We start from the raw sequence: 23813 nt of genomic DNA on the forward strand, positions 1-23813 counted from the left end.
ATATCTTTAAAAAGGTTTTTGCACATGGTCAGAGGCTTTCTCTACTTCATATACCCTATTTTATCATTTTATTTCACCCTGCCCCTCTGCCCTGACTTGTCCTTTCCCCCTCCTTTCCTTTTTTTTTCTCTTTGTTAAATTAATCATTCTACATTTACTTTATGCCCTGCACCTCCTGCTATCATTTCTCAGAAACCCTTGGCTTCCACACTCCCTCTCCCACACCTTTCCTTTCACACTTTCTCCCAACCAGTCCCCATTTTCTCTTTCTTCTCCTGCTGTCCTTTATTTCCGCTGCCCCAGCTCAGGTGCTTCAGTATCGATGGCTGGGGCTAGCAAAAATCTTTTCCTTCCTTTTTACTATTATTTTTAATAAAACCACTACCACCACCACCTTCAGATTCCTTGCTTTTTTTTTTTTTTTTGTCTCCTGGTATTTCGCTCTGCCAGGCTGCTTAACTCCTTTGTGGAGTGTTTCAGGTCAACCCAGCCAGTCATACCAAGCCATCTGTCCCAAGTGGACAAACAGCCTTTCAAGCCTATGTTCCCTACCTCTCCACACTTCACACCCTCGGAGTCTCTGCTGCTAAGCTGGCCTTTTTCTTTTCAGTCTTGTAGGTCAAGTGGTTAATGCTCTTTAGCAGCTGCCACACCTGGACAAGATTCACCATCCCTATCCTAACACCATTCCCATTTCACGCCCTCCTCTCCCTCTACGGGAGGGATGACCCTATTTAAACCCTGCCAATGATGAGTGCTTTGCCCAGATAAAGACAAGTCCTCTTGTTCAAAAGGTTGGCAAGCACCGTGAGGCCTTCCTCTCCATTGTTCACTTTGTGAGGGTCAAGAAACCATCTACCTATCCTCCCTCTGCCAAGGATTCGCACTTGTAATACATTTCCTCTCTGCATGCTTGGAGTACGCTGTTAACATCATGGTTTAATTTATGAGGTAGGCTTTGGTATTTAAATCGTTTGGGAAACTCTCTGTCATCAGTGCCTGTGTTGTGTCTTCAACTGTCAGTGCACGAAAGAAACCGACAGTCTTTAAATCAGCTTTGTGCTTCGTGCACCTTTGAGCTGTTCTCGGCATGAGCAGTTTTGGCAGGCGAGTGCATTTATCGTGTGGCACATGTGTGTGTATGTGTCTGTGCAGTCACAACGGCTGCGTGGAAGGGGTCATGCTGAGACTTAAGCTGTATGTGCACCCAGAGTTGCCACACGATGTGAAGGTGAGTGCTCTGTTTGTCGTCCTGGCTGACGAAAACATCCTCCTGATTATGGTACAGGCTGGACTGGCACAGTCCTGCTTACATAAAAGCAATACTGGCCTTGTGGCCTTTACTTTGTTTTATGGTAAATGTTCATCCACTATCACCACTCGCACTGAAGGTTGACCTAGCAGTGCATCCATCATCGCCAGTTGATGTACATCAATGATATTGCTGAGGCTGTCTCATGCAAAATACGTGTATATGCAAGTGATCGCATCATTTATCACTTCGTTAAGTGTTTCTCTCACCTTGGTCACCTGCAACACAATTTGGACTGTTGGTAGTACTGGTATCTCTGAACCCATCGAAGTGTCAATTTGTCTCCTTCACACATAAATGCAATCCTGTTTCTATACATTAGATACTGTAGAGCTTTCGCAAGTGTATGAGTAGAAATACCTTGGGGTTTATTTTTCATCTTAACTAACTTGGACTAAGCATGTTGAATGTATATCAGGAAGAGCTTGCAAAATGTTAAATTTTATCAAACGTAATTTCAGGTTAGCACCCCCCAAAATTGGAGAACTGCTTTACTATACTAACATGTAATCTATATTGGAGTACGCCTGTGTGGTTTGGGACCTGCAAACTAAAATTCCTTCTGATATGCTGAAACGGGTACGAAATCATGCTGCTTGATTTGTCTTTAATAATTATAACTTCAACTCCAGTGTTACTTTGCTTAAAGATGGGTTGAGATGGGAACTGTTAAGCAGGCACAAAAAGAACACGCGGTTAGAGGTGCTCTTCAGAATTTATTTCGGCATAGTTAAAGTAGACAGGGAGACTTACTTCTTACCACCTCATCTTGCATCTGAGAAGCGTGATCATTAATGGAAGCATGATCATCATTGGAAAATACGAGAAATTTCAAATTAATTTTCTTTCATGCCTCATTTTTTTCTGCATACCATCAATCAGTAGGACCAACTGCCACAAAAAATTATTGAATTCCATATTAATTATCATTTTGGGCTCTGTTGTTGTATGTACAGCCTTTGTCCGTAAAGTTTCGAGACTGATTTATTTTCTTCTCTAGAAATTATTCCCCAAAAGAAATGTTGGTGTGTATGTGTAATGCAAACTTTTTGGGCTAACCTGAGCTATTTATGTTATTTGCTGTGGCAGCCGCTAGATGGCACTACATGTAGAAAAATGCGTTGTCACTAGTCATCTGCGCATTCTACTGTGAATGAATGTGGAATGGATGACCACCTCGAACAGCGTGTAAACATAAAATTCTTTGTGAAGCTTGGCAAGACAGCCACAAAGACATATGAGCTCCTTCGAGATGCTTACGGCAATGAAACATTATCGCGGGCACAAGTTTGCGAGTGGCACAAGAGGCTCGTTTCGGGGAGAACGTCGGTGGAAGACGACACAAAGCAGGGGCGCCCTTCAACCTCACGGAATGAAAACATCGTGGCTCGGATAAGGGAAATCGTACTGCAAAACCGCACCATTACAGTCTGCATGCTATCAGATGCTCTCGACATTATTAAGACAACATGCCACCAAATTTTGCGTGAGAACTTGGTGAAATGAAAGCTGAATGCCAGACTTGAACCCCACTCCCTGACACAGGACCAGAAGAACACGCGGGCATCATTGAGCGCTAATTTGCTCTCCGAGGCAGAGAAGGGTGGTGCATTCGTCGACAGCATCATTGCTGAAGACGAACATGGTGTTTTCAATATGATCCTCAAACAAAGAGGCAGAGCGCCGAATGGCGGTCCACAAGCTCTCCAGCGTCGAGAAAGGTGCAGCGACAGAAGACCAAAACAAGGATGATGCTGATAGTTTTTTTCGATGCCAGAGGTGTCATACACCACGAGTTCCTCCCACAAGGGCAGACGGTGAATCAGGAGTTTTATATCCACGTGCTCCAACACATGCGTGATGCAATGCGACGCCGTCGCCCTGACTTGTGGGCATCTCGACAATGGAGCCTTCTCCACAATAATGCTAGGCCGCACACTGCTCTCAGCGTGACAAAATTTCTCGCCAAGCACAGCATTACTGTACTTCCCCATCCGCTATACTCGCCTGACCTCTCCCCATGTGATTTTTTCCTGTTTCGTCACGTGAAGAGAGCCCAAAAAGGTCGCTGGATGGGAAGCGTGGAGGCCATTCAAGACGCCACGACAAAGGAGCTGAGAGCCCTGCCAAAAGAAGTGTTTTCCAACTGTTTCCAAGACTTCAAGAAGCGTTGGAAGCTGTGTATAGACTGCGAGAGAGAGGCATATTTCGAAGGGGTGCTGCATGAATGATTTCAATGTTAAACGCATTTTTTTTAATGGACTCAGTCTCAGAACTTAACGGACAAAGGTTGTATAATGGCTTGCGTGGCTGCCATTTTTATTGCTATTCATTAGTTTGCTTATATTTTTTTTACCGTTGTATATTTTTTCTTTTCTTATATTGTCCTCATGCAAACATTATTTATTCTCTGCCCCCCAATAATGTGTTTGGGCGCTGCAGGTATTTGAAATAAATAAATAAATAAAAGTACATACACATATACATACATGGGTGACAAAACTTGCATATAAATGCTTTTCGAAAAATAACGCTTTTTGAAATTATAGCTCTTGTCCCTTTCTTCACTTCGTCCATGTTCGCACTTTGTGCTCCTCTGTCTTTTTTGGGTATGCACCAGCAAGCCCAGCTGCAACTACTGCTCTACATGTGCAAAGTTTACTCGTAAAACTAGTACACAGTTGTGCCCTCTAGAGTAGCGTGGTGACGGCATCATTGTGGAGTTAGGCAATATCAATTATAAAATTCTTTTGCTAGCATCAGATTTAGTTGTTTATGCAGTGGTACGCTGCAGTGCTGTTACAGTGCAAACTTGACAATGCTCCTTAAAAGATGGCAGAAGCAAGGGAACTAAAAATTCAGCAGACACACTGAAGACTGCTTACATGTGGGAATATGAAAGCATATCGTGGACACAAGACATAGATGTCTGTTTGTCGTTTTAAGTACGACACCGCCCACACACATATGCGTGAATGTACGACACCACCTAGAACGTTGTACGGCTAACGGTTGTGTCACAATTTTGTTACAAATGTCAAGAAAACTGGTGCCACATGGAGGTGAGCCAGTGGCAAGTATATATATAGACGAATGACATGTATAGAATTGTCTGAAGTGGCAGTGCTCGGCTTGCCGTGTGCATCTTACGGCTGCTTGATGGCGCACCCTATTTTTCTTCTATTTTTCTTGCGATCGCTGGGATTTTCTGTACTATCTGCAAGTACACACACACACGCACACATTCCTCCGGCTTTTCTCGTAATGGGACTGGTAATGCTGTTACATTAATACTGCTTGTGAAATAAATGCGCCTATGCTTGTATTCGAGAAGAGCATGCGAACTGCAGTTATAAAATTCAGCTGGTTATGTAGCTGTTCTTGCTGGTACTCCCAGCGAAAGCCAGGGGAGCAACGCAGGTCGTGTATTTTGTCAAGGGCCTTCCAAGATCCCTCTGGAACTATTTTGCCAAATACCGAGAGGCTGCCAGTGTCTCTAGATTAATGGCTCACAAAGGGGTGAATTTTATTTTCCATGTTTAGTCTTTTTTTTATGTTTAGTCTTCAATTTTTGTGCTTGTGTCGCCGTGGAAAACTGGCATTGAAATCATAAAGGCACTCTTGAGTGAATACCAGTTATGTAGTTTGGATGAGCTGTATAGGTTGAACCAACACTAACAGTGTCTAAACACATGGCTTCCGCCATTGTGAGCACTGCCTGAAGTGATGTTTCTTTCAAACACTGGGACAAAGGAATGCAAACAGCCTTGTTAAGGTTGCTTTTTTCACTAAAATATCATTAATAAACACATGTAAGGAGCATTGCCTGTAGAACCCAACTTCGATCTCTAAATGCTAGTGAGCAATTTGTTCTCTGTTCAAAGTACTTCTAGTTCCAAGATGGTTTCTAAAAAATGAACAGCATCACTGTAAAAGTTTCAGAGTGGTCATTTTATATAAAAGGCCTGTTTTTCTAAATGAGCTACTTTCACCTACATGGATACAGTAATCTTGTAGTCCTTGTGTATTGTTACATGTTAGCAGCCAGGGCCAGGTGCATGAGTTATGCCTTGTTTCTATGTGACACATGTCTGCACTGGTGTACATGTCTGCTGCATTTCATGGAAATAGGCTGAATCTACCAGTGGTCACAAAAACTGCACTGAATTCAAGTGTTGCCGTGATTGTTTGGTGTGAGTGTTTTCTCACGGGCTTCTTCATTCTTTACCCTGTACGTTTCAGTTCTTCGACATGCGGATGCTGTTCTTGCTTACGGCCCTGTGTGCTGACACCAGGTAAGGATGGTAGCAAGCTCAGCATTGGGATTTTCCTTGCTGGGGCTTTTACAGTAGAATCTCGATGATACGATTACGGTTGACCCGAATTTCGGGATGATACGAATTTTGAAAGTGCCCCGGACAGTCTACATTGTACAGAATATGTTACAATTAGGGATTATACGAACAGATTTTCAAGCCTGCGCGGATGATACGAGCGCGCGACCACCCACTTAAGCAAGCGAGCACGCACGGCTCGTCTCGGAGAGGAGCGCAACACCCCCCCTCCGCGCGAATGTCCCGCGGCAGATTTTCAAGCCCGCGCCACCCACTCAGGTGGAGCCAGCATATTATAATTCAGTAGAAGGTAGTGGAACATTCTAGAAGGTGGTGACTCATACATACCTTATGAGGGCAATGGAACCAGTTCCAACCACAGTTTTGGTGGGAAAATTGCAAGAACAACGTTAAACACTCTTTTTGGACACCATACCAGGCAACCTAAAGGCCGTCACATTTTCCTCTTAAGAATGTGGTTAAGAAGGCCCTCAAGTTTTTCTTAGGCTGGTCCGCTGACCTTTCAGGTTGCGTGTTGAAATGTTTAAGTCATATTATTTGTCATATGTCCTATATGTTATATGTCACTATCCCAACTTAACGTGTTAACTAGTGCGGGCTCGTAATAGGGGAATTATACATTCTTCCCGTTTAACCGCGTCTGACACCATTCAAAATACCCCGCACCCTACCCCGTGACCGCGAGGCGCTGCCGAATGCACGTCGACCACGAGTGGCCTTGCTCTGAGGGGGAACAAAGGAACAATTCTCTGGCTGACACAGACAAGGCATTTATTACTACAACAACAATGCTTGCGAGCAACAAAGTACGCTAAAGAACTGAGGTCGTCCGACTAACCAGCAAGATTGAGCGGTGTTAAGGTTTGGGCAAGTGGTTTTCACAGGTGACTCCGAATGTCTAAGGGTTTTAGCACTTTCATTTTATATTTTCTCGGCAACACAGTCACCTTTCCATGCAGAAAAAACACGGTAGTTTTATGAATAATCTTTCTGTCTTGCTTAGCTTGTTATTTCTTTTTAGTGTCCCTTTATCTGCAACCCAAGGTATTTCGAGGTTGATAAGTTTTGCTAAAGCTTCTTGTGGTCTTTTGTGCCAAATCCTGCAGCCTTACGGTGGTTTGTTTCAGTGCAAATAGGCCTTAAAGTTTCACATTTTGTTATCTCACTCGGGTTGATTTCTATGGGCAGCCCTGCGTTAGTGACCTCATGACCTACTCGCCCGTTGAGGTATGCTTTGAGTTAACTAAATGAGCAAATGTTGCCCTCTTTTCGATTATTTAATTTATTTTAGATATGTCTCTCAAATGGGGTTGTCATTTGCAGTCACTAGTTTAGCCTTTCAACCTGTACTCAAGAGTTTTGTCGATACTGTTCTTAGATGTCGTTTGTTGGCTGGGAAGCTTTGGTTGAAACCCAGTGTCAGCTTTGGTTGTCTATCTTGCTGTTTTAAAATTTTTTTGCCGTTTATTTATAAAAACAACTCGTTGGAACTAAGTGAAGGGTGTTTAAGAAATTTAAGGCAACTCTAGAGTGAAAACATTTGAAATTTTTTTGGAGTTTTTTTTTTCCCAAAAACTTGTAAAAGACAGGAGCACCACTTTGCATTCTTGTGTCACACGTCACTGGTGCCCTGCTACCACAACCCTTGAGCAGTCCTGAGCAGTTCGTTTTATCACCACAAGGTGACGCGGCAGTTTGTGAGCCTCTTAATTTTGGCAACTAAGAGTGATGGATGGATAATGCATGCATGCATGCTGCTTTCCACTGTAGGGTGAAGCCCTTTACAGAAAATTATCAATTGTTCAGCCGTTTCCTCTTCCTCTCTGCATGCAACGCACAACGTGTCTATCTCATGGTACCTGACTCGATATGTCTTAGTCCACAAAACTCCCGTGCTGGCCTCAAACAACAAAGAGCTTCCCCTAAATTTGTCATAGATATTTTCTTTGGCAATTTCCTGTTTAAAGATCCGGTACGTTCCCAGTGCCGATTTCGTCATCCCTGTTTTCCACAGAGCTCTCTTTGTTTCTTTAACCTTTTTCTTAACCGGTGCCGGACTTCACAGTGTGGTATGTTTGAAGAGCCATGGTGCACCCTGCCACACATCTTTGTACATATGGTTGGGTTGTGTGTGCTTGCAGGCCTCGGCTGAGGACTGAGCTGCATGGACTGATCTACCTGCGGGAGACACTCGACCTCGTTCTTAAGCTGAGTGAGGAGCGCACTGCCGCTGCACAGACTTCGCCAGGTAAGACAACCAAGGCTGGAGATGTAACGACCTGATAGCACACCTCATGTATTTATGGATTCGGTGTGTGCAGGAAGCACCAACAAAGTGTGACAAAAATCTTGTCTCAAGAACATGGTATGTTCACACAGGATGTTCATGCTGTCTTAACAGGTTGAGAGAGCATTTATGGTAATGTTATCTTTCCAAAAAATATCATCCTGATTCATTTAAAGTTCACCTTGGCATATCTTATGCTCTCAGGTCAGTGTTGCTATATAGGCACCCAGCAGCTGAGAGCTGTGCCAGTGAAATTGAAAGCATTGTTTGTCAAAGTCGTACGTTTCAAATCCTTCATCTTGCCTGTTTGATGCATTTGTTTCAATGATCTGGTATGTTGTACACCTGGCCGTGAAGTCACTAGAAAGCACCATGGACCGCTCACAGCTTTGACCCCATGACAGTGAACGGCTTGACGGTGAGCTCAAGCCAGCTACCAGTATTGTTTTTGGTGAGGCGCCTTTGCAATCCAGAGAATCATAGTTTTAAGTCTAAACAGCTGTGTGCTGGTTTGAATCACGAGACCCAATGGCAACTTCTGTGATTGTTTCAACCACAAAAAGTTCAAGCTCCTGGTCAGACGTGTTTGTGCCCATTAGGTGGATGCTGGGTTCCCACTGGGAACACCGGGATTTAAACCCATTACATGTTGCATGTGAGGTAAATCGTGTCCAAAGAGGCCATTGCTGTGGCTATATCATCATGGAACCAGTGCCAGCGTAGCTGTCAGGTGGTTCTCAGCAGTTGCGGTGCTATGCAGTTTGGTTCATGTTGGTGGACATGAGCCGTATATGTCTTCCTAGGCACTTACCAATGGGTAAAACTAAGCAGAAAATGCAGATGAAAAAAGAAGGGGCAATAAACAGGATAGTAGGGTGCGAGAAAGAAGACAAAATTTGGAAGTGCTTGTACTGTTCTAACATCACTTGGAACAATGCTTGCTCATAGTCATGCTTTTAAAAAAATGAGTGCCTCGAGTGAATATTGTTCCTTGTACTGCGTCACACCTCATTTCATTCTGCATGCTGAAGCAGACAGCACTGAGAGTAAACAGGCATTAAAGGGACGCTGAAATAATTTTTATGGTCATTCTAATTCAACAAATCTCTTCAGGTGACCTTTGTGAGTACTCGAGTCAAATTTAAGAGCTTTGCTTGGACTACATTATTTACAAACAATTTTAAAACATTTCTGTTCGTAACCAATTAGGGTGACACCTCACCGTGTGTTCTTTGCCACTCCTAACTCGCTGACATGAATGGGCAATCTCAGCGAGTCTTCTCATTTGGCTGCCCGATTGACATGGATGGGATGGGGTGAGGCAGGCTACAGTCTAGAGTCACTGGAAAGATTTTCATAATACTGCATTCTTTTTCCCCGTACCGTCGGGCTTGGAAGGTATATGGCTACCACGGCACAGTGTTGCCAGAAGAGGTGGAACGAGCCATAACAGATAAATCACACAGAACAGTGCCCTTCCAAAATCACATGGAACAGTGCTCTTCCAATGGTTCTGGGCTGCCCTCTAGAGCCTGCATAAGTGCACAAGTTGCTGCTGTAATAATTCTCGTTTCCTGCTTCTTGTAAGGGTTAGTTCACGGTATTTTTCGTTTGAACTGTGCCAACTGTGCAGGGTTTTAAATTATTTTTTAAAATAATTACGTTGTGAGTGCATATGAACTTGGCATCACAAATGTGATTGTTGTACTGGATATATTAGGCAGCAGCGGCCAAATACCTTCCAAATCTCGAGGCGTGCAGAGGACGAATGAGGTACTCTGGCTAAGATTCCAGTGACTAGTGCAGTCCCAAACTGTTTTCTTTACTATTATTTTTTTCTGGCAGATCAGCGTGTATGAGTTGAGGGGCGAGAAGAGCAAGATCCTTATTCACCGATATTATAGCTGTTAATGAAACGAGCTTAAAAATTTTTGTGGTGCGGTCACCAGTGGTGGAATGCCAATCGCTCGCATACTTTTCTTAACCTCGGTAAATACCATTTCATGGTCCCTTTAACTTCTACCTGTCTATGCATATGTGCATTTCTTCAAACTCTTCCTTCCTGCACTAAGTTGCCACAGTGCAAGAATTTTGTTATGATGTCAAACTGACTGGGCTCCATCCACGCCCTACAGACTGTCTTCAGTGCTTTTCCCCTCCCCATTAGTACCACCATGACCTGTGCAGGAGGCCCTAAGCGGTGCATGCGCCTGAGTCGTCGGGGACGCCACGGTGCCGTGGGTGGCAGCAGCGAGCCAGAAGGGTGTGGCGGCCAGACGGTGGTTGCCCCCGTGCTGAGCAGTGAGGATGCTGCCCTGGCAGCTGAGGTGCTAAAGGTGCTCTACAACCTCACCTGCAGCCTTGACAAGTTCCACATTGAAGAGGTACTTGAGAAGAGGATCCTTGGGCACTCAGCATGGGATTAGAATGACTGACATCAATGGTTGGCGAATGGCACACTCCAGAGACTGAGACCCAGCAATCTCGAAATTTGTCCAACATATTGGAAGTAGCTAATTTAGTGCTGTAAAAAGGTCTTTCTCATCTCCGTTAGGAACCGGTGCTGCTGCTGTCAGTCCTGCATATATCGAACCTGGATGTTTGAAATTATTGTTTATATCGAACTGTCAGAACATCTTGGAAATCCCATACGAAAAGTTTAGCATTATTATTCGTGTTCATTGAACTTCTGCAGTGACAGGTGTGCACTCCTCACGGCCATTTGTGCATGTACAAATTAGCTCCCTGCTGAAGCAGATCACACTACCTGAACACGGATCGCGCAATGCTACAAAAGTTTTTTTTTTTAAATATTTTCCTGTGGGTGCAATTCTATCATCAAGCCACAACCAAACTGGATGCAGTGGTGGCAAGAAACGCTCTCCGCTGCCACACTCAGTCCAGCCGGTACAGCAGTATTCTGAAAAGTTTCGATTTCGGTGTCGCATCCATATGGTTTTGCCCACATCTTGCATTCTTCCTCAACATGACCGCTCCTGTCAGGCGATGCAAAATTCAAGTTGCTTACCGTTGAATGCTATATATGCTCGTCTAAGGACCACACTTTTTTTCCGTGGTTTTGACAGGGTGCAGCCCTTAAACGGGACCGGCATTTTTCCACAAAATTTTTCTAACTCCCTTTTTTTATGCTGTGATGCCGCTGTGGCTTAGTGGTTATGGTGCTTGGCTGCTGACCCGAAAAACACGAGTTCGATCCCGGCCGCGGCAGTGGCATTTCGCCTCCATCGAAATGCTTGAAGCCTGTGTGCTATGCGATGTCACTGCACATTAAAGAACCGTAGGTGGTCGAAATTATCCGGAGTCCTCTACTATGGCATCCCTCGTAGCCTCAGTTGCTTTGGGATGTTAAACTCCTGCAAATCACATCAAAGTATTTCTTTGATGAATTAGCGCAGTCCCAGCGAATCCTTCAAATACATGATGCATACAAAGTATGGATGCACGCGTGATGATTGACCAGCACGGATTAACCACATAAAGTAAAACAGGTTGCTGTATCAGTTCGATGGCAAATTTCATGTGATTCTAAGTTAAGATCAAGATCCTGCGAAGATCTGAGGCTCGACTGACCGACAGTTCGGAGCGGCACACCATGCATTCAGCCTGTGGCCGTCAGTGTGATGTGGTGCTCACCTGGCCCACTTGTCCGCGCGGTTCATCGTCAAAGGCCTTGCGGAAATCAATTGCACCTTCGTTTTATTGCGAGGTTATTGTGTGATAGTAAACTGTCTACAAAATTATACCTTTTATAGTAGATGATGACTAGAATCAAAGCCCAAGCCTGGCGGACAGCGCATTGCCACAGAGAAACACGCCGCTAGCATGGGTGCACCCCATTCTAGTTTTTTTGCTTAGCATAATGTCTTTTCTGGTGTGAATAGCAAGTCCGGCGCACAGGCCAACTCGTGCTTGGTCATGCCGAGTGTCAGAGGCAGTTATCGTTTGTCTATCAACACCCTCCCCCCCAGTGTAACGTACCACACGGCAAAATTATGCAGGCATGAAACAGTTCTTTTGGCTCACTTTTTTTTTCAACACTTCTACATGAACAAATAAAGTTATTGGGGCCTCACGCAAACCCACAAAAGCGTTCCGGTCGATGAATCCAACAAAAAAGGCAGGTCACAGGAAGAAGGCATGCTTGTCAGATCTTTAGAGTCTTAGGTATGTGCACAGCAGCTGCTGCAGGCATGTATTTTCGTCGTGCTGTCTTACAAAGGGATCCTTAGCACATTTTTATCGCACTTTCTAAATGAACAGGTGCGTCTTATCGCCATTGTGGCTTTTGCGCAATTTTTTTGTGGGAAGACTGCTGTTTACAGGAAGATGCGACGTATAAACCGGAAAATGCGGCATCTAGTAAGTGTGGTCAAAGTTTTTGTATATACCTGCTCTTCCATAAAAGAAGGTGGGAGTTAGTGCAAGCCAGTTTTATGCCTTGGGTCAAAAATCCATGGCGATGATGGCCGATCCAACAGAAATGCGAGGACATAGTCATTTCTATGATCGCTGACACTTAGCTGCTTAGGTTACGCTTTTTCGAATTCGCTTTGCAATTCACACACAGACTTTTCTTTCACTTTCTCACATTTTATACTTCGAATTGGGCTGTTGCTGCTTGCTTCTTCTGCTTCCTTTCATTTGTGAATGTAGCTATTCATTTTCTCTGATGTCGTTTCTTCAGTGAGTCGTGCTCTGCTCTTTGAAAGAGCAGCAGCCATCACGTTGGTGGCACCACGCGTCCGTCTACCCCTCACCCCAGTCCGCAATGACATCACTTCTATCGCACTGCCGAAGATCTCACAGGCCAGTTCACAACTGTACAAAACTTCACACCTCGTGTTTAGGGCGCGACACAAGTTCAGGCTGCGTGCTCGCTGCTCTCATTTCCCCGTCAGCCTCTGTGCATTGTTTCTGTCTTACACAAGATTACATCACAGCTATGCTTCTCTCCATTTCCCTCCCTGCCCAACACACACTCCAAGCCCGATGGGTGCATCCCCCTTCTATTTTCCTCCTCCCTCTTGTATCTCCTCTCTCTCCACTCTGCTTCTACGGCTTGCACCTTCGCATCGGCTTTTTCTGGAGAGCGCAAGCCCTTGTTCTCGCTACCCCTTTAAGGTTTTTATCATGGCTTCTGCTGTCATTCTTGCACTTTCAATCTTCCATTCATCACGCCTTCACCACGTTTTCATGCCGTGGCCTTTCAAATGCTCTTCGCATTAAAAAAGCAAGTACTAGATTCATATTCACCCTAAAAATACCTGTGAGCGCTCAAGTGACTGTCCATCCATCACGTTTGAACACATACTGAAATGCAGAGGGGACCCGAAGTTTCATCTGTGTACATAGCAAAAGAAACTGTATTTACTCACGTTATTTGCACACTTATTTTTCTTTAAATTAGGGCTTCAGAAAGGGGGTGCGCAAATTACGCGAAAATTTTCTAAACGCGTCTTAAAAAACACTGCAAAAGTCATAACACGCAATATATACTGTATATTACTGCCTATACGTAGACCGAGCACCCATCTCGCATTCCTCGCCGGCCACAAAAAGAGTTAACTCTAAGTGTAAGATGCATACCTCCTCTCGCCCCTCGTTATATAGCCTCCCGTAGGATGGCATGACGCCACGACAGCATGTGCGCAGCTCAATGCAATAAACGTCTAATGATACAATCTCGAAGCTAGCAGTGGGAGACAAAAAAGATAATGAATGATAAAACAGCGCCGTCGCATGCAGCCTTTCTGACTAGCAGCGCCGAACAGCAAGTAGTTCAATAGCTTTGGATTCGGGTGTGCGCGCAACTGTTCATCCAGGAAACCGACCGCCATCACGGTAAAATGCGTTAAACTTTCGCAATCACACTTGGCAACGCAGCCTCACTCATCTTCCCATACCTGCCTTGCATGTACCTGCGTACAAGCTGGTGGTCTGGCACAGCAGACAATGCAAAATATGTGAGTAGAAGTTGTTTTTTTTTTCTAAACTTCGGGTAAAAAGTTGAGGGTTCACAAATCATGCAAGTAAATACTGTGACGAAGTGGTGACTGCAATCCGAGGAGCAGAACGACAGCGAAGATGGCGTCTAAACAGAACTTTATTTGAGGCTGACTTGCACCCACAATGGACTGAATCACTCGGCAGAGACGAAGCAACAAACGTGCTCGGGCGCTCGGTCAGTCCGTGGTATGCAGTTCTCCGGTGGCGGGTTTGGCTGTAACGCAGGATGGATTGCGTTAGTTCCGCCGTGAATACTGTCCCTCTGTCCGTGATGAGCACATCGGGGCGCCATGTCGCAGAAGAATGCACTCCACGAAAAATTTGGCAACTTCTGCTGCTGTTTCGTTCGGTAGGGCTTTTGCCTCGACCTAGCGGGTCAGGTATTCCAGACGTTGACTTCCAGACGTTGACTTTGGAAACGGCCAAGCAAGTCCATGCCGATCTGCTGAAAGGGCCTTGAGGGAGGTTCAGTGGGGCTCAGAAATCCTGCTGGTCGTGTGGGAGGGGTCTTTCGTCGCTGACAATCTCGACAAGTTTTCACATAATGTGCGACATCGGCAGACAGTCGGGGCCAGTAATACTTGTCTTGAATGCGGCGGACGGTGCGAGTAAGCCCGAGATGTCCAGCTGTCGGCTCATCGTGTGAAGCCTGTAGAACTTCGCTTAGACAAGCAGGTACAACAAGGCGGTAAGCTATTGTGTTCGCTGCGAAGTTCTTCTTCACAAGGGCATCTTTCTGTACACAGAAGGAAGACAGTCCTCGCTTGAATGAAGCGTGAAGAAACCTTGCCTTCCAGGTACTTGATGAGGCGTTTTAGGTGAGAGTCCGAGCGTTGCTGCTGAGCAAAAGAGCTGGGGCTGATAGGTCCCAGGAAGGCGTCCTCATCGCCGTCCGGCGGCAGTGTATCTACAGAGGCTTGTGAGAGGCAATCGGCGTCAGAGTGTTTGCGTCCGGACTTGTAAACGACGGTGACGTCAAACTCCTGGAGACGCAGACTCCATCGAGCGAGTCGGCCAGAGGGGTCCTTCAAATTGGCGAGCCAGCACAGCGCGTGGTGATCGCTGACCACCTTGAACGGTCTTCTGTACAGGTAGGGACGGAATTTCGGTGTAGCCCAGATAATGGCAAGGCACTCCTTCTCAGCTGTCGAATAGTTAGCCTCGGCCTTGAAAGGGAATGGCTAGCGTATGCGATGACTTTCTCCAGCCCGTCGCTTTTTTGAATGAGGACGGCGCCTAGTCCCACGCTGCTTGCGTCGGTATGAACTTCAGTATCGGCGTTTTCATCAAAATGCGCAAGGATCGGTGGGGGCTGCAAACGACGCTGAAGTTCTTTGAAGGCTTCTGCTTGCGGGGCTTCGCATTCAAATGGCACGTCTGCCTTCGTCGGTTTTGTCAGGGACTTTGTGATGCGCGAAAAGTTGTTCACAAATCGTCAGTAATATGCACACAGTCCAAGGAATCTGCGCACTGCTTTCTTATCGGCCGGCGGTGGAAACTGTTCAATAGCAGCTGTTTTCTGCGGGTCTGGGCGTATTCCCTCCTTGCTAACGATGTGGCCTAGAAACAGCAGCTCTTCATAAGCAAAGTGGCACTTCTCTGCTCTCAAGGTTAGGCCAAACGACTTGATGGTGTCTAGTACTGTTCGAAGTCTTTTGAGGTGCTCTTCATAGATCGAGGCGAAGACAACGACGTTATCTAAATATACCAGACAAATTTGCCACTTCAGGCCTGCCAGCACTGTATCGACGTTTCAACATCGCTGGTGCGGAACAGAGAGCAAATGGCATCACCTTGAACTCAAAGAGCCCATCCGGAGTGATGAATGCTGTCTTCTCGCGATCTCTTTCGTCGACCTCAATTTTCCAGTAGCCGCTCTTGAGGTCCATCGGTAAAAAATACTTGGCGTTGCAGAGGCGGTCCAGTGTGTCGTCGATGCGGGGGAGGGGGTAGACGTCTTTCTTTGTTGGGTTGTTCAAGCGGCGGTAATCAATGCAGAATTGAAGTGCACCGTCTTTCTTTCTCACTAGAACAACCGGTGCCACCCATGGGCTGTTATAAGGCTGGATGACGTCGTCGCGAAGCATTTCTTCAACTTGGTCCCGGATGGCTTGTCGTTCTCGTGGTGACACACGGTAGGGGCTTTCACAGAGAGGTCGGGCGTGTTGGTCGGTTATAGTGCGATGCTTGGCAATTGGCGTTTGTCGTACCTTCGGTGATGACGAAAAACACTTGCTCTAGCTTCGAAGCAGATTGCGAATCTGGTCTTGTCTGTTCCGGGGCAGGGCTGGGCTGATGCCGAAAGTGGGCGAGTTCTTTTGTCCAGGCGAATCTTCTGCGGATGGGTCCGAGAGGGCGAAGGAGTCTCGTGCATCGGATATTTCGTCAAAGAAAGCAATCGTTGTTCCACTGTTAATGTGCCGGTATTCTTCGCTGAAGTTAGTGAGCAGTACTTCGGCCTGGCCATTGTGGAAATGTGCGATGCTGATTCCTCGGTCTAGAAGCAACTGCATGCTCCCCTCGATGATGCCTTCAGTGTTAATGGCTTTCGTGGCGCCTATGGTCACGATAACGCTTGAATGGGGTGGGACGCTCACTTCTTCCTCCAGGACACTCAGAGAACCATGATTTTCCAGAATTTTCATCGAAGGGATCGCCTCGTCCATCGAAAGTGTGATCAGCTTTGATTGCAGGTCGATGATCGCGTGATGCTCATTAAGGAAATTCATGCCCAAGATCACTTCGTGGGAGCATTGCGGTAGCACAGCAAAGGTCGCAGGATAGGTATGTCCTTTGACAGTCACTCGCGCTCTGCATCGTCCTGATGGCGTAATGAGGTGGGCCCCTGCGGCGCAAATTTGTGGGCCGTCCCAAGCCGTTGTGACTTTTCTCAGTTGTGCAGCGAATGTTCTATTCATCACCGAGTCATCGGCTCCCCCTGTCGACTAGAGCGCTAACTTTCCGCCCGTGGATAGTCATTTATAAGTCGGATGTCCTGGCTCTTGCATTGCATGTCGCCCTCGGCAGTGGGTCGCGGCATCGTCGCGTATGCGAGTCGCAGGTGGGGCGTGTGGTCGAAGCTTTTCTGGGTGGTGCCGTCGTTTTGAAGGCAGTTTGCGTCGTGGTCGGGGTTGTCATTTAGTGTGGTGTAGCGGGTGCAGCGCCTTCATGTGGCGTGGTCGGTGGAGGATCTTCGGCGTTTCGTTCGTGAGCAACCTCACCTCCAGAGGTTGCTGTCTTTAGTTCCCCCTACGGGGGCTGGGATACCTTCCTCGTACCGGGGCCTGCGTAGCTGCGGCGTGGCGACGCAAAGTGTGAGGTTGTCGGTGATGGTGAGCGCGAAAGCGGGTTCGGCGTGTACTCCTCTCGACGCAGGTACTCGTCGATTTCCTGTGGACGTTGGCTGAAGTGTGGTCATGGGTCATCAACGGCAAATCCTCGAAGACCGATACGTCCGTACGGGCAGTGACGAAGAATATGGCCGGCCTCACCGCAATGGAAGCACAACGGCCGGTTGTCGGAAGTCCTCCAGGCGTCGCATTTCCTGGGGCTTGAGCGTCGGTCATAGGCTGGGCGGGCGGGGGCTGGGAGGCGGCATTGTGGAACAAGTGGCTCATCTCGGGGAGCACGTAGGGGTTGTCGTTGGGGCTGAGGAGTCCTTACTTCAGCGGCGTAGGTCATGGCCTAAGGTTCTGTGGCCGTTGGGTTGCCAGGTGCCTGTTGCACTTCTTCCCGTACCACATCCATCAAAGTCGCTGCTTGCGGCTGTGGGGAGGATGGCAGTAATCGGCGTAGCTCCTCTCAGACGATTTCGCGGATAACTTCCCGCAAGTTGTCGCTGGTGGTGGCCGTCGTGTCCGAACGAATTGCACAGGCAGAGGAAGGGCGATTGTACTGCCGAGGTCGGACGTCAAGGGTCTTCTCAATCGTGCAGGCTCCTTGCATGAATTGCTCGACTGTTTTTGGCGGCTGGCAGACGAGGCTGCCAAAGAGTTGTTCTTTTATGCCGCGCATTAGAAACTGAACTTTCTCTTCCTCGGTCATCTCTTCGATGTAACCATGGACGGGCTCATTTGGAAGCTGGATCCTGTACTCGAGGGGTCGCTCGGCTCTTTCTTTCCTCACGAAAATGGTGAATACCTTCAATAGTTCCGTCTTGAATAGCTCCCATGTCGTTAGGGATGACTCGTGGTTTTCGTACCACGTGCATGCGGAGCCATCCAATAAGAAAAATATGTCCAATTTTTGCCGCATCATCCCACTTGCTGAATGATGCCACGCGCTCAAATTGGTCCAACCATTCTTCAGGGTCTTCGCCTAGGGATCCATTGAAAGTTGGCGGCACCCGCGGCTGCTGCAGTATGATCGGTGTCGACATCTTCGGCGAGGTTGCGGTGCTCGTAGCAGCGTCTTTTCTCTGTCTGGTGTCGTCCGGCAGGGTCCCAAACTCAGGCTCCTCTCCCTGGAGACGTCGTCTGGCTCGCTGAGCTGCTGGCTCGTCCTCGGGTGCGAAGCGCTGAGGGCTGTCGTCACGACTTGAAGGGGGCATCCGGAACATGGAAGGCTACCCAGCACCTCCACCAGATGTCACAAAGTGGTGACTGCAATCCGAGGAGCAGAACGACAGCGAAGATGGCATCTAAACAGAACTTTATTTGGAGCTGACTTGCACCCACAATGAACTGAATCACTCGGCGGTGGCGTAGCAACAAACGTGCTCGGCGGTCGTCGAACAGGATGCCCACCGCTGTCGGCCGTGCTCAATTTAAAGCTGATAGCGAACTTTCTAGATAAAGCGTGCAAATTTACTAGAACATTCTGGAACAACGTAGAATCGGCTCTGCCTGGCTGCAATCAAGCGAGATAAAGCTGGTCGGGTCTTGCGTCGCAAACAAAGCGATAAAGCGGCGTGGCGGCAGATTTGAAGAATGAACAAACACTGCAGAGATTTGCAGCAATACGATATCTTAGTCCTGTGACACACCCTTCTGGAGGCAAAGAGATGTGTGCTGTTGCCTAACATGGTCTGTCGTGGGTGGGGAGTGATGTTCAGAAAATGTGTTCTTTCTAAATCACAGGTGCCATCTTTAACACTACAGAGAATCCACATTCATTGTGAGGAGTGCCTAGTCCTTGCGCATTTTCAGGCAGCCAATACCACTCTGTTTGCTGCAGACATTTTTTCGGACACAATGTTGGTTTTGTGAGTGCTGCCTTGAAAGTGCTTGAAGGAAAATCAGGCAGGGCTTGGCATGCTTGTATGGCCAGGAGCCCCATGGATTAGGCAAACACCGGCTGATATGGTTGAACATGGACGTCTCAAGGAAACAGACAGTCAGTTGTGTGCATGATAGATGTTGTGACGGCTGTTTTTCTCACAACCACAAGCTGTTTTCAGAACTTTCGTGCCATGGAAAACTTAGCGTGGAAGTACAATCAGTAAAGTGCTAGTTCCCACCCGGTTTGTAGTGCTATGCGGCTCTACTTCTGCGCAAAGGTTGCTTCAAGAACCTAGTAGCTGCAGAGAGGTGTCACTTTATGCCTCTTGTGCAGTGTACATCTATGAATAAATAAAAAATAAAAATAAATTCAAGTGATAAGTGGCAGCAGAATAAATGGAAAGTACACATGGGAAATAGGTCAAGTGAGTAATGTTGAAGGTATTCATCTTGTGGCAATCACACTCCTAAACGTATCTGTGCTTCATTGCTTGCATCGCTCACAGCCACTTTCTTTCTTCCTCTGATGGCACTTATCGATAGGATGCTGCCACAACCATTCTGCCGCCCGGCTGTCTGAGTCATCTTTGCAGTCTGCATGCGTCTTGTACAGAACAGGTTGGCATGCTACTGAGCTTGTATAGGATTAACCAAGGCAGAATTTCAAAATTTGTTTCCACCTTTGCTTTTTGTTTAGTGTGCAGTTTGTATTACAGTTGAGCCCAGATATATTGAATTATGGTTTATATCAAACATTCATCCCCTTGAAAAACCCATGCAAAAGTATAGCACTATTGTTCGCGTATATCAGACTCTTGTTCTGTGCAGCATTCAATATATTGAACTGCGCACCTTACCTCTTAAGGGCCACTTCTTCTAACTGCACTCCTCGAACCCTTTTCACATGTGGAGACATATCAACTACATAGCGTTGGGCAGGTGCTGGCAGTACATGCGCTGTGAAACTGTGTGATGAGATGAGTGCGATGAGTATTTGAGGGTGACCTCCAGTTTCTTGCACTCATTTTCCAAACCACAACTGAGGTGGCCCTCACCTGTCATGCTTTGCTGCTGAACTCATTGCTGAAACCAGTCGTACCCTAACTTTAATTAAATTATTGTATTTATAGGTTAGCAGTAACAGGATCAAACATCTTATAATAGGCATCGGCTAGTTCCAAACTGTCTCCCACTGCAGATTCGCTGCGTAGAAACTCCTTGTGAGCAGCGCACTGCCAGCACAGTGATGGCCAGCACATCGCTGCAAGAATGCATCAAGTGTGGGCGCAAAAAGTTCTTGCTTCTGGGTTATTGTTATTTTTATATATTGATTTATCAATATATCGAACCATTTCACGATCCCTTTTCAATTCGATATGTCCGTGTTTGACTGCATTCTGCAATGCATTTGTGGCTAAGCGTAACAAATAAGGTCAGCAAACAGTTGAAGCATAGAAGAACGGCAGATTGGGCGAGTTGGAAATGCTCTATAATATTAAAACAGCGCTAAGCAATAAGGACCAAGAACAAAGAGAACACACACAACGGCGCTGAGTATGTGTTTCCTTTGTTCTTGTTTCAGCGTCGTTGTGTGTGTTTCCTTTGTTCTTGGTCCTTGTTGCTTAGCGCTGTTTTAATATTATAGGGTTGAAGCATGGCAGCGGCAGCTGGAAGTGACCATTGATGGCGCGTTACCAATCTGCAGGAGGACGAGGTCCACTTTGAGCGGTTGGTGGGCCTCCTGCATGACCTGCTTCTCTGCGAGGTTGCTGATGCCGACGCCAAGGACCAACTGCATGGGTGAGCGCATAAAGCCGTGTGGGCAGGGTTAGCTGTGTGATTTTGGCAAAACTTTTCTGCCATTGTGTTGCCGTTCTCATTGGATCTCACAAATTTTGCACTGTCAGCAGAAATGGTTCACTACCAGTAAAGTGTGCACCAATTATCAGTTCGATAACTGCCAATGTCTTGAGGATTTCATGGCCTGGCCTCCTTGAGGAAGGCAGTCAAAGGTGATGTTACACGTCACTCCGGTATGTGGGGAAATCCTCTAGAAACGTGCACAAAATCCTGCAGGCTGAAGTCATTTGTGCCAGGTGGGATTGGCAATTCATGAGCTGACGCTTGCCAGCATGGGTTCAGGAGACACTATTGTGCTTGGTGTGTGCAGTGATAGTAATGATTGGGAGTTAAGGATAACGCTGCTTGGAACCACTTCATGTTTGGCTTTGGTTGTGGCCATGGAGCAGGCTGAATTTTTTTAACTACTGTACTGTCGAGCCCACATATAATGGCCCCACTTCAGACGAACTTCCGCTTATAACGAACGAGACCTGCGTGACCGTAAAAATATACATTGTTTCAATGGCACAAAATCACACGTATAACGAACGTCATTAAGCCCTGCTGATCGGTTACAGCGAACGGACGGCGTAAACCCAGTGCCGCGATGTGAGATAACCTGCCTCCGAACCCTTTGTGCGCCCAACGCGCGGCGTGTTTTCCCGAGATTTATCCTGCCCGCCCCTTTTCGCGCTGCTCTCGAGCAAGCTACCCTTCCCCGCCGATGCGTCTTCCAACATCGCCCTCTTGCCCCTCCTCGCAACTCCGCTCCCCTCTCCTCACTCTCTTGCAAATCCGCGCGTGGCCTCTGCGATCAACCGCGCCGCCGCCTGTGCCGATCGCAGATGCCACACTCCGTGAAGCAGGCCTTCCGTGGGAGCCAGGAGTTGGCTGCACTGACGCTCACGGACACCCCTCATTGATATCTCCGCTGGCGCTGTGCGTCTGTATCTTTAGCTTGATTGGCTTGATTGCTGCCTCTGCACGTTGCACATCCACCTCATCGCGCATCACGCTGGTCCATTGCAGCATCACACTAACATCCTAAGCACACGCAGTAAAGACACATGGCTCGTACCCTTTTCTCGCACCGATTACAAGCTCCAGTCTTTGCATCACAATCTTCCGTCCATACTAAACAAATGTCAACACATGAAATGTTTAACACCTGTTCGACGGCTACAGCTTTTTTCCAATTTGTAATGCAGTTTTTCGCTACAGTGTTTTCTAGTTATTCTTTCACAGTTTCCTTCCAATTGCTCACGAAGATGCCTTCTTATTATTCATGCAATTTGTGTCAAGCTGTAACAAAAAAAAAATGCATTGTTTATGTACACATTTGCTACTGACTTACTTGTAAGAGTTTCTTATTTTTTGTAAAGCCGAATATTTCATGCTAACCTTTTTTTTTGTCTTTGGTATTGTTATTATTTAGTGGTCTCGTCTATGCTACCTTGTAAGGGTTGCCTGGGCCTCGTCAAGCTGTTTGATTACAGCTTTTAGCCCAGGTGACCTACCAGCCTTTCTGGTAAATAAAGATCAAGTTCAGCAAGGCGGAAATTTGGGCGAGTTGGTAAGTTTTCATTTTCGCTCTCGGCGCAACACGAACAGAATACAAGACGAAGGACTAGCACAAACAAGCCCTGACTATCAACTGGTTTTTTATTGAAGAACGAAAAGCGTGTGATTACAAACAGTGAACTACTTATCAATCAACAAAAGTTATCTGGAAGGCACGTGGGAGGTCAGATAGCTAAATTCCCTCTCGGATAACGTTATGGAAGGGCTGCTGATACATTTTGTGCCGTTGTGGTGGATATAAAAAGCCTCCATTACCTCGCGTGTTAATTTATTGTTATGTCGGAACAGGATGCACGTGTTCTTGTAATCGGGAAAACATTGGCACTTTTTGCTCTGGAAAGACACCTGGGCAAGGGGGTCCCCTTTAGTTCTCCTTTCTGCATGATCCTTTTCATGCCTGCATTGGCATTGCCTGCTGTGGGAGCCTGTGTGAGACAGGGGGTCTTTTTTCCTGGTGTTTTCATGCTCCATCAAGCGTTTGTTAACGCACCTGCCAGTCTTCCTAATGTACATGGCACCGCAGGAGAAGGGGACCTGGTATACCACCCCTACTTCGCAAGGTATAGATGGCGACACATGACGCACCTGACAAGCATCACTCTTGCTCTTGCCGTAGTGCCTCTGACTGACCTGTTTGCACATTGCGCTAAGTTTTTTAGGTGCAGAAAAGAAATTTCCAGGGCAGCGGAGAAACTTCTTAGGCAGTTCAAGAATGGGGCTCAGCTGAAAGAAGCCAAAAAGAAGAAAAAGCCGGCTGTGGTCCCGTATGCACACTGCTTTTCACATGGGCTGAAAAAAGTTGCGGGCAGATACGACGTTGATGTCGTCTTTTCTGGGATGACGGGATGAATCCGAGCTTCCTTCGTGAACTCATCCGTTCCATGGTCCGCGAGGAGCTGCAGCACCTTCAAGGAACATTTGCCCCTCGCATCGATTCCGTTACCAGCATCATCCGCGAAGAAGTTCAGCAGGCGCTCAGGGCACTAGCCGCTGCAGTCATGCCGGTGCCGCAACCAGCCCCATCCGTTCCCGCGCTGTACCCAGCCCCTGTTCAGCCAGTCACGTACCCGGACGTCGTGCGCCACCCAGCCTAATTTCCTGGGCCTTCGCTCTACACCCCTCCAGAGGTCTCGGTGCACGCTGCTCAGCCGCTTTCTTACTGAGCTGATCGGCACCAGGCACCGCGGAAG

The 23813-nt window shown here is 47.0% G+C and overlaps 1 protein-coding gene across 5 annotated transcripts in view; it reads left to right on the forward strand.

Annotated features, from left to right (window-relative positions):
- Window positions 1-23813, forward strand: part of ric8a (ric8 guanine nucleotide exchange factor A) — a 67698-nt gene that overhangs the window by 17495 nt on the left and 26390 nt on the right. For all 5 annotated transcript variants that reach the window (XM_077660909.1, XM_077660911.1, XM_077660908.1 and 2 more), the window contains exons 5-9: window positions 1156-1231; window positions 5555-5607; window positions 7809-7915; window positions 10142-10338; window positions 20906-21000. In XM_077660909.1, the coding sequence (XP_077517035.1) occupies window positions 1156-1231; window positions 5555-5607; window positions 7809-7915; window positions 10142-10338; window positions 20906-21000 (528 nt within the window). The remainder of the gene's footprint in view (window positions 1-1155; window positions 1232-5554; window positions 5608-7808; window positions 7916-10141; window positions 10339-20905; window positions 21001-23813) is intronic.

This window comes from Amblyomma americanum, chromosome 4 (genome assembly GCF_052857255.1).
Source record: "Amblyomma americanum isolate KBUSLIRL-KWMA chromosome 4, ASM5285725v1, whole genome shotgun sequence".
NCBI classification, from domain to species: domain Eukaryota; kingdom Metazoa; phylum Arthropoda; class Arachnida; order Ixodida; family Ixodidae; genus Amblyomma; species Amblyomma americanum.